This window comes from Ailuropoda melanoleuca, chromosome 4 (genome assembly GCF_002007445.2).
Source record: "Ailuropoda melanoleuca isolate Jingjing chromosome 4, ASM200744v2, whole genome shotgun sequence".
NCBI lineage: Eukaryota > Metazoa > Chordata > Mammalia > Carnivora > Ursidae > Ailuropoda > Ailuropoda melanoleuca.
This window is the reverse complement of record NC_048221.1, coordinates 95,274,295-95,285,809: the sequence shown is the minus strand read 5'-3', so window position 1 is coordinate 95,285,809 and position 11,515 is coordinate 95,274,295. Positions and strand designations below refer to the sequence as shown.

Genomic DNA, 11,515 nt, shown 5'->3' with positions numbered 1-11,515 from the left:
AGGGGGTGGAGAGGGTGGGTGCTCCATGTAGGGGTAGCAGAGAGTGGAGGCAGCATGGGGCCTGGTATGCACAGGGGACTTTCAGGGAACTCTTGCAGGATCGTTACTGGTAAGAGAAAGCAGCAGAAGGTGGCAGTGGGGTCTGGTGTCCTAGTGAGCAAGGGGAGGGAGGGAGTGTGGAGGCTTTTGCTTCCTTCGCCGTGCAGAGGATGGTGCTGGGAGAGCTGTGGGGCTTCAAGGAGGATTTGGGGCAGAGCCCGGAGTGTAGTGAGGCATGAACCCCCAGTGTTTGCAGCTTCCCCTTTGTCCCCTGGCTTGGCATCTTCTCACCCCCTTGAGCTCGGCTTTTTCCCTGGGACAGAGGGCCCGGGAGCAGTGTTGCTCGTTGCTCGGTTTCCTTTCATTGTGGGCTAATGCTTGTGGCCTGTTTTGCACAAAGCCCTTCTTTTCTGGGGCCCCTGCTCTGGAGCGAGGCCAGGGCAAGCAGGCCCCTGTCCTGAGCCTCACAGCAGCTCCAGGGTTGTGGGTAAAGGAGGGCTTGAGGGCTGTGCGTTGGGCGCTGTCATGCTTGAGCTTTGCCTGTGAGGAGCTTTCCCGGGGGGCAGAGCCTTTAGCTGGACCGTGGAGAGGGACCCTCCCTCTACTTGAGAGGTCCCAAGCAAGGCAAGTAGCTGTGTGCACAGGGAAGGCTGGGAGAGGGCTCGACTCGGGCCTCACCTTCAGCCTGCGTGTTCCCTGGTGCTGGGAAACTGTGGAAGGCTTGGAGGGGATCTCAGGGAATTGGGGGAAGAAGGAGGAAAATGGGAAGCCCCCTGAAGAGGACCTGGGACAGTCACTGAGTATCTTAATGGTCTTTATGAGTTGACTTTAAAAAGCCTTCAGACCTTGGAAAGCTGGCCTTGGGTGACTGAGAAGCGAGGCCTCATTGGCATTCATCACATGGGGGAGGTCTGGGGGTGGTGGGATCCCAGTGATAAGGGTAGGCTGTGGTGTACGGTCCGTGGGGGCTGGGGGATGGTCTGCAACAGCTGATCTGCTGTCCTCTCCCACCCCCTTCTCCAGACATCCTTCTACGGCCGCTTCAGGCACTTCTTGGATATCATCGATCCTCGCACACTCTTTGTCACTGAGGTAAGTCATGGGTGTCACTCTCAGTGGAGGCCCCTTGTCACTTTAGAAGAGCCATGGGTCGTCTGTGCGTATGCTTTATCCACATTATCTCATGCCATTTGCATCTTATGGCATCCCTTCTAAGTGGATAGATAGCATGATTCTGATTTCAACTCTAATGAAGTTATTACCCAGGACCTGACTGACACGCTCATGACGAAAGTTCAAATGGTACAGGTATGTTTAAGTGGAATAAAAAAGTGTCCTTTGTATACTCTCCCTACCCAATTGCCTCCTCTCGTAGGTAGTGTTAGGTTTCCCGAGGTATAGTTTACCTTTGGTATGTGTACCGTTCTGAGCTTTGACAAACATAGTTGGTCATGTATCCACCACCACCACGAGGCTGTAGGGCGCTTCCATCCATCGCCCCGCCGTGTTCGCTCAGGCTCGTTTGGACAGCCGCTCCCCTGCTCCCGCCAGCCGCTGGCCACCATGTGTCTGTTCTCTGCCCCTGCTGTTTTCCTTGTTTAAATGTCATAGAAATGCAATCCTACAGTATGTGGTCTTGTGTGTCTGGCCTCTTTTCCTTAGCCTAATGCTTTCGAGATTCATCCATGTTGCTGCATGTGTCGGGAGCTGGTGACTTCTTACTGCTGAATCGTATTCTGTTGAAAGGATGTTCCAGAATTTGTTTTTCCATCCACTTATTGATGAACACCTGAGCTGTTTCCGTTCTGGGGCTATGACAAATAAAACGCCATGAGCATTCTTTGTGTGGACGTATGTTTTCATTTCTCTTGAGTAAATAACTAGGAATGGATTGCTAGCTCATGTGGAAACTGTGGTAAATGTATGTTTAACTTCATAGGAAGCTGCCAAACCATTGTTCACAGTGGCTCTCCATTTACCATTCCCATCCACAGTATTCCAGTTGCTCCACGTCCTCACCAGCATGTGGTACCATCAAAATTAAATTTATCGCCAAATTTATTTCAGCCATCGTAAGAAGTATGTCTTCAGAGCCTTTGTGTGTGTAGAGCAATGCATGCACATATAAAATTGCAGATACTTATGAAGCACTTACTGTGAGCAAGGCAGTGTTGCAAGCATTTTACATGCATTAGCACGTCAGATTAAGTCAAAGCACCCCTGTGAGGTAGATATTATTCTAAGTTCCGTTTTACAGATGAGGAAACAGACAGAAGTTAAGTCTCATGCACATGGTGCTGGCCAGTGTGGTGGAGCCAGTGTATGACGCAGGTAAGCTTGTTTCCCGAACCTTATTCTTAGCCAGTTTGCATCCTGTTCAGGTAACAATCCCAAGATTACTCAGCAGGCAGAGGGCCTGGGCTCCTGTGCTGGGCCGCCACCTAGACCAAGGAGTCATTGAGCCTTTGAGTTGGCTTACCGAGGTGGCAGCCCTTCTCTGCACATCTCTGTGGTTGAGCATTGGCTTGCCTCTGCCACGGAGTGGATCCCTCTGGGAGGTAAAAGCCGTAATGGAAAGAAGCACAAGGCCTTCTGGGTACCTGAGCCGAGAACAATCCCCACTGGGCCTGGGCGAGCAGCCCAGTAATGTGAAATGTGGGAATTGCCCTGATATGTGGTTTCCTACTGCATCTCAGCAAGGGCAAAGGGCTCAGGTATTTTACTGGCTGACTTTACCTGTCCCTCTGGGTCTACCACCTCTTAAGGGCAAGGCTGCTGTACTCTGGGCTCTGCCAGGATTCTCCTAAGGAGTAATCAATGTGACTACATAAAATTTTGGAAAAGCACCATGCTAGAGAAACTACTTACCTAACCTAGGTTATATATCTTTTTAGAAAGCTCCAGAATGGTGCAAAACTAGATACAATTGTAACATGAATCCCAACAAAAATGCCACCTGCTTGATGGAGAAGACCACAGAGGCCCGTGCTTAACTTGAAGGATAGGTGCAGATGGTGGTTTTGAGGCATGTTGAGCCATGGTGGAGGGAGACAGAAGCTAGGAGGTACTTCAGTGCTCCCCAGATTACCACGAGCAGGCCGGGGCTTTGAGGATCGATGGGCAGCTACAGGGCAGTGTGCCAGCCGTGCCAGGGCGCCTCCACCCTCCCTCCTCCCCCGTCCACCCTCTTCTCATTCCCAGGCCATTTCATTTCCTATTCTTGTACCACATCTTTCTTGCGTTTTGAATGGCCCCAATATTCTTATACATCACTAAACCATTTTTGGCCTTTACCCACTACCAGCAATTGACATGTCAAAGCAACTTAACTATTTACTGGCTAGAAAATCACCAATACAATGGTAATTTTGGAATATTTTTCAAATTTTACATGTCCCCCTCATCAAAGACTTGGATAGTTTTCCCAGAAAGACTCATACCTCCCTCCTGCCTGTACCCTCATTGGGGACTGTTTCCAGCACTACATGCTGGCCTTTTGGAAAGTTTTTGCCCATGGAAGATCATTGTCTAAGCCCCAAGAACTCTGGAAGGGCCATGACTCACTGGTTCTAGTCCAGGCAGGCTGCTTAGCAAGGCCATCGGCAGGGAAGCAATGAGAAATTAGAAGCGGAGAGGAGAGTCTGTTACCTGAGGCTCTCCCCCACAAGCTGTGGCACTGCCAGGAGGGCCAGGCTCCCCTTCTGCTGGGCTCAGCCACAGACCATGATCCACAGAGCACTGTTTCTCTCTCACGGTCCTTGGCCGGTATTCTGGAAGGGAGGGTGGGGTGGCGGGCACCCAGCTGGAGGAGATCTGGCCAGGCCTGTTTGTGGAGACATGAGGAGGTGGTTCTGGAAGCTGGAGTTTCTTAAGGTAAAAAGATGGCAGCTTGAGCCATCTGGTGACCTGGTTCTGAGAGACATTTGCTGAGTCGATGGATAGACTCATCTTGAGAGAGTTTTGCAGCAATTTGTTTGTCATTTATAACTAGCCAAGCTTTAAAAAGATTCCAACCCTTGTATGGGTAATGAGGCGGAGGAAATTTTATTCACCGTAATTTCTCTTAGGAAGAAGGCTGTCTTTGTCATAAGAATGTCTTGAGCAAGGCTTCAGGGGAGGGGTTAGTCTGCTTGACAAAGGGGGAAGAATGGTGCTTTTGATCCTGCCGAGAGGAGAGAGAAGGTAGAGGGAGAAACAATGGGAAGGAGAACAAGCATCTGGGATGAGCTGAGAGGCCAGTGGCTGGGGCTCTCTTGAGACTGGTCTGCCTACTGAGTTGTGAAGGTTGACGTGTGGTACCTTTGTCCCCTCCACCATCATTCCTGGGAAATTGCCAGCAAAGTCTGCCTGGTTCTTGAAATCTCTGCAAGAGTTGACTATTTGGTGGGGGGAGGGGCGGATTTTGAGGGGCTGTGAGTCTCCTGTCAGGGTGCAGTGTGTGCAGGATCAGACCTGTGGAAGCAAACCACCAGGAGTTGGCAGAAGCCCCAGCTTTGGCTTTGCACGTAGGTCATGGAATTAGATCTAGATCTCTAAGGGCAAAGTTATACTAGCTGACATCGAAGTTACTTTTAATTATGGACTGAAGATGAAAGGAATTTGCTATTCTGAATTCAGTAATTATTTAAGGGAATGAGTAGTTGACAGATTATCATCCTGAAGGGCAGAGAGAACTAACTGAAAAATTAGTGTTAATAACACAGACTCCATACAAGTATTGATGTCATAATCTGAAACTATTTGGGGTGTATTACAGGATAGAATAGATAAGTAATTATATTGATGTTGGGAACCAGCGTTCTCATCGTGGAAGCAGGGGGATACAGATCTGGAGTAGGGGAAAGGACAAAGAACTACAAGCTATTGTATCAAGTTGGAGGTATAGATATGAACTCGTGACTCACACACACACACACGCATTTTTATGTTTAGATTTCCCAGTTTCCCAACTCTGTTCATTGAAAGGGCCTAGAAGCAATGACACCTGGTGATAGTAAACACCCTTAGCACTCAGATCTTGGTTTCTAAATACCACTACCTACTAAAAGAAACTGGAGCTTCTTGGAGAGGTGGCCAAATCCACATCTGGGACAAGGAGAACTGCTACAAAAGTAGGAGGGTGCTCAAAGGGTGATGGGGACGCAGCAACTGGCTTAAAGGGAAACCCACCAGTCACATCTGGGAGAGTTTGAACATTACGAAGAATACAGGCAATGGTTATAACACTCTAAATAATAATAATAATAATAATAATAATAATAATAATAATAATAAATCTGCAAGTCAATAATAATAGTAACACGAAGGAGGAGGAGACATCTATGAATCCATAGTAATACTAAAAGTGTGGGAGAGGGAAGCTCATCTTCACCGAAGAATGTCAGCTGATAATTGTAGAAGAAAACAGCCATTGTGTAGCCCTCAATGAACTAACTTTCTCTGGCCAGGATCATTAGTGGATGCTACTTGCGTAGAATAACGAGTTGTAGGGAAATAGGATATGCGTGTGCTCTCAAGTAAGTCTCACTCTGAAGATTCGTTAGCAAAGGGGAAGAGTTACCTTTACAGTGAAGAGCTTGGAGGACACCACTTTAACCAGGTGGCTGAACTTAGCATCACTAGCCATGGAAAAAACTGACGTTGTGTACCTTCTGATGTGATATGATGCTGGTAGTAATCCCTAAATATTGGAATATATGAAAGCCTAAAGAAAAAAATAAAAACAACCCATAATCCCTTCTGCCAGAAACAGTCACCATTGACATTTTGGTGTATGCATATACACAAAATGGGGATGATTTATATAATATGTGTATATATATATACCTATCTCTTTTTATAGAATATGTACAGAGAGAATCATATGATATATATGTTTACATTTACATAACATAAGTGTATACATGATATACACTCTTTTTTCCATGTAGCATACCATGAGCATTTTTTCTTTTTTTCTTTTTTAAAATTTTTAAAATTTATTTTATTTTATTTATTTTATTTTTTTTTAAGATTTTATTTATTTATTTGACAGAGATAGAGACAGCCAGTGAGAGAGGGAACACAAGCAGGGGAAGTGGGAGAGGAAGAAGCAGGCTCATAGCAGAGGAGCCTGATATGGGGCTCGATCCCATAATGCCGGGATCACGCCCTGAGCCGAAGGCAGACGCTTAACCGCTTTGCCACCCAGGCACCCCCATGAGCATTTTTTCTTGTTATTACATGTTATTTCAAAATATATTTAATAATGCATAGTAATCCATATGATTATTCTATAATATACTTAATAATTTTCTCTATTGTGACCAACTTGGGTGGTTTAAGTCTTTTGACATTATAAATAGTATTGCAATAAATATTTATGGGCATTAATCTCCCTATATTTCTCTTTATTTTCTTTGGATAAATTCATAGAAGTGGAATTTCTGAATGAAAGACATTTTAAGGCTTTTGATATATATTGCCAAATTGCCCTGTAGATTATACCAACCTGTATCAAGATTATATCAGTTTATAGTCTTAATAATAGTGAGTGATGATATCCATTTATTTATTTTTATTTTTTAATTTTTCATCGACTAAATTTTTTTTTAAGTAGGTTCCATGCTGGGCGTGGAGCTCAACATAGGACTTGAACTCATGACCCTGAGATCAAGACCTGAGCTAAGATCAAGGCTTGGATGCTTAACCAACTGAGCCACTCAGGTGCCCCTCAACAAAATACTGTTTAATATTAATGTTTCTCTACACTTTAAAAAAATTTCAGTATAATTAATATACAGCATTAGTTTCAGGTGTATGATATAGCAGTTCAACAATTCTATACATTACTCAGTGCTCATGATGATAAATGTACTCTTAATCCCTTTGAGGATGTCCATTTAAATGCCTTCTAAACAGCATCTGATATTCTAATTTTAAAGTCTTTAATGGAGTTTTTAATAAAAATAGTACCCAAATGCCAGTACCTTTATACACTTCAAGTTCTTGCCTATCGCATGCATTTTTGGCATACTTATTATATTGAACCCTTTGTATTTGTTTTTTTTCATTCATTTCCAAGTCTTTATAATTTTTAATTTATTTTTATTTATTCTTATTTTTTATTTTTTAAAAAGATTTATTTATTTATCTTAGAGAGAGAAAGCATGAGCAGTAGGGGCAGAGGGAGAGGGAGAGAGAATCCCCAAGCAGACTCCCCACTGAGCGAGGAGCCTGATGTGGGGCTCTATCCCACAACCCTGAGATCATGACCTGAGCCGAAATCAAGAGTCAGATTCTTAACCGATGGAGCCTCCCAGGTGCCCCCTTTATACTTTTTTTTAAGTGAAGTTTTAAAGACTAAATAACCGTCCCTGTTAGATGCTTAGATCTAACACATAGGTGGTATCCTATCTTTTGCTTTTCCAAGAAACACAGTCTTGGACCTATCACTTTCACTTCTGCTACATTTATTTTCTAGAATAAATTCTCAAGAGTAGGCTATTGAGGCTGGGGGGCTGAATGTTTCTAAAGCTCTTGGGCTAGCTGGACAGATTTATTTTCTGAAGGGTTGGGCCTCCTGTCATGCTGCCAGAATTATATCTGTTTGCCTAACATGGGCCCCCTGAAGGTGACCAGAGGTCAGCCACAGGGAAGGCAGAGCCTCTCTCCATGTGTCCCTGGTTTCCTCTTCCCTTGGGGCCTCCGGTGACCTGGGGCTGCAGGGAGCCAAGGACCAATTTCAGCACAGACATTTAATCCTGGGGGGTCCCTGGACTGCTGAGAGGGAACAAGAAAGGGGCTAAGAAGGCTGAGGGAAGTGGTGCCTGGCTGGCTCAATCATTAAGCGTCTGCCTTTGGCTCAGGTCATGAACCCAGGGTCCTGGATCAAGCCCCATGTCGGGCTCCCTGCTCAGTGGGGAGTCTGCTTCTCCCTCTGCCCCTCACCCTGCTCGTGCTATCACACGTGCTCTCTCTCTAATAAATAAATAAAAATCTTTTTTTTAAAAAAAAGAATTTAATCTTAAAAAAAAAAAAAAAGAAGGCTGAGGGAAGATAAGAGAAGGACTTGGGATTCTGTCTGCATGTAAATCATTATCTTCTAGTCCCAAGTCCCAGCATTTGGGGCCACAATCAAAATGGCTCAAGCCGTGTTGTGGGCAAGGTGAGAATGCATGGCCCTGTCGTGGGCAGGTGCCAGACTGACCCAGGTGAGAACAATCAGATACTGAGCAATCAAGGCATGATGTGATGTAAGGGGCTGCCCTCCCCTCCCAGTGCCTCCTATCAGCCGTCCCTGCTTCGTTCTCCCAGGCCCACTTCATTGCCAATTCATTCTCCCCACCCCTAGTGCTGCTTTCTCTCTCTCTCTCTCTCTCTTTTTTTTTTTATTAAGTTCTGCAAGCTTTGGGAGTCCCAAATTCTCCACTTTGCCTAAAGTTTGAATGTTCCAGTTTCTCTGTGTCAGACTAGGCCTGGCTTTGAATGGGAGAGTGAAGAATGCCCATCCTTTTCTTACCCGAGGCACCCTGTCCCCGTAGGCATCAGCTCTGGGGGACATAGGCATTGCTTTGAAATTGTTGGGAGGCCACCCTTCTTTCAGTTACTGTTACGAGGACAGGAGGGTCTTCCATGCTGATGTTTTGTGGAAATGGACCAGAACTAGGATTGAGGGGGTTTCTAGGTTGCCTCTCACCCACTCTGTGACCCTGGGCATGGAAATACCCTTCCTTTTCTGGCACCAATTATTTCAGAGAGGGGGTGGCCTAGATGGTTGAATGATAGATACATGCAAAGGGGTGTTCTTATCCACATCCTGTGTGAATAGGTCACAGTCTTTTGTAATTCTGGGATTCTGTCAAACGAGCATCACCATTGAGGGACTTTTTGATGACTCTTGCCCCTGCTTTCCCTTTTGTGTCCTTCCCTTTCTGTGTCTGTCTGTCCCTGTTTCTGCCCGGCATGGTCTCCTGCCCTCTCTGGCCACCACCCTGATATTCGTGCCTGCCCCTTTGCTTCCTTCTCCTACCTCTCAGGGCCTTGGGGCCAGGTTCTCCTCTGTTCAAAGTATCTGCCCTGGAGCAGGCCTCCCAAGTGCCAGCGTTTCCAGATGGACCTTTGGAAGGTCAGATACAAGGAGATAACCTCAAGGTGACACTTTCTGGCAGGTGAGCTAGAGGCAGGCAAGCCAATGAGGGAGTCTGGAAAGCAACGTAGGCCGACCCTTCCCATGGCCCAGGGCTCTAGAGAAGGGCCGGCAGCCTTTTATCCACTCCTTGCTGCCTTTGCATTCAGGGCCTGGCTGCCTGTTTGTTCCTGTTTGAAAAGACTTACTGCAAGGTTCACCCACCACGGACCTCCAGCTTTCCCGACCTCTCAAGTGCCTAGGGCTCCTCCGTCAAGCCTCACAATGCACGGGGGTGAGAGGAGGGTTTAAAGCAGGGAGGCCCTCCTCCTATCCCTCAGCTCTCCCCAGTAATGGCCCCGTTCTCTGTAGTGAAGAGCCCAGCCCCCAGAACAGTCAGTCCCCAGGGACCTCTTAAAGCAAGTGTCCTGGGGCTTTGGCTGTTCCACAGAGGGGCCTGGCTGAGGCTTAGTAAGGCCCAGTAACAGAGAAGCATGTTCTAGCTTCCTCCAGTCCTCATTTCTCAGACTTCAGGAACTCTGCATTTAGTTCTCCCTCAACCCCTGCCAAGATCGGGGCTCTTTGGAACTGATTCTTGTGGCAGGAGGCCTCCCTTTGATGACTGTGTCAAATGAGATGGAGCCTGGCTAGGTTGTTAGAGGAACTCGGGAGAATCCCTGGAGTGGGAAAATAATGAGAACACGGGGCCATTCACCATTCAGCGCTGGAAAGTAGAGCATTCATTGTCCCGTGGCCGAGGCTGTGGCGTGGGAGGAAGCAGGCTTGGGGTGCGGAGCTTGCCGCATCACTGGGAGGCTTGTGGGGGGGGGTTGGGGCACACAGCAAGGGTCTGGCTAGACTCTGGGTACAAAAACTATACTCAGGTTGTAGCCATGTGACCTTAAGCAAGTTAAAACAATCAACATGATCCCATTTTGTTGAAAAACAAATGCATTGAATCCAGAAGGAAAAGCATCCTCTTCTCTAACCATTCTCACTTCTGCGGTGGTTATCTCAGTGGTGTGTTGATGAGGGGTTTAAAATGATCTTTTGTGCTTACGTATTGTTTTCTGACATTTTCTCTAAAGGGCATGGGTTAATGGCGCGCCCCCACCCCTTGGCCAAAAAAAAATCCCACCAGGCTATCTCCACTTTGGAAATAGATTCAATAGATTCTGGGAAGAGACTCTGGAATTTTGGAATTGATATGCAAACCTAAGGGGAGGGGCAGTTACCCCCCCCCCCCCCCCCCCCCCCNCAGTCGGGCTGCTCCCTGAAGCCCTGGATGAGACCAGTGTTGGTCACACGTACTTCACATACAGGCCTGATGGATCAGGTGGTCCAGCTGGCTTGTCTGGGCTGGCAGTGAGTCCTGCTGTGGCCCTACGGGAGGTGGCTGTCGCTTTCCCATCCTATGGCACTGCCCCATCCACTGGCTCAGCAAACCCCGTCTGCCCCCTGGATGCCCTTCCTGGTGCTGCATCCTGCCTTCAGACCAAGGCGCTTCTGTGGAGGTCTCTGCATTTCCATCCTCAGCTAGCCTTGTCCTTCTATCAAAAGGGGAACAAAAAAAAAAAAAGAGGGGGGAACAGGGAAGCTTCACTGTATTTCTTTGCCCACACTGGGCAACCCTAATGTCTGGGTCCCTCATCTAACCTTGACATAGGCTGCCTTCTATGGCTGTGGTCTGTTTGTTAATTTTTTGAGGTATAGCATACATAAGGTAAAATGCACAAATCCCTAGTTTATGGCTTAATAAAACATTTTTGACTAATGTTTATACCCATATAACCACCCCTCAGATGAAGACATTGAACATTTCCATTACCTCAGAGGGTTCCCTCATGCTCTTTCCAAGTCAGCACCCTGCCCACCCCCCACAAAAGTAACACTATCATGACCTCTGCCAGGTTAGTTAGATTAGCTTTGCCGGTTTGTGAACTTTATACATACTCTTTGGCATCTGACCTCATTATGTGTATCAGTCTTTCATTCCTATGTAACAAATCGCCCCCAAAATATAGTGGCTTAAAACACTACTCAGTTCTTTTGCTCACTGGTCTTCAGTTGGGGCAGGGCTTAGAGGGGATGGTTCATCACTGTTCCATGCAGTGTCTGCTAGGGCGATTTGATGGGGGGCTGGAAAGTCCATTGCAAGCTGGCTCATTTGCATGGCGGGCGAGTGGGTACAGACTGTCAGCTGATAGCTCAGCTGTAGCCATGGGCCAGGCCTCAGTTCCTGTCCAGGTGGGTCTCTCCATATGCTGCTCGGGCTTCCTTGCAGTATGATGGCTGTGTTCCAAAAGAGTGACCATCCCAAGAGAACAAGGTGGAAATGCAAGGCATTTTTGTGACATAGCCTCAGAGGTC

General features: G+C 46.9%; 1 protein-coding gene across 5 annotated transcripts in view; it reads left to right on the top strand.

The window, feature by feature from the left end:
- SFXN5 (sideroflexin 5) overlaps window positions 1–11,515 on the top strand; it is a 110,854-nt gene that overhangs the window by 8,469 nt on the left and 90,870 nt on the right. For 4 of the 5 annotated variants that reach the window (XM_034659350.1, XM_002914877.4, XM_034659348.1 and 1 more), the window contains one exon: window positions 1,063–1,131. The exons of the other annotated variant lie outside the window; for it this stretch is intronic. In XM_034659350.1, the coding sequence (XP_034515241.1) occupies window positions 1,063–1,131 (69 nt within the window). The remainder of the gene's footprint in view (window positions 1–1,062; window positions 1,132–11,515) is intronic. 5 annotated transcript variants of the gene reach the window in all.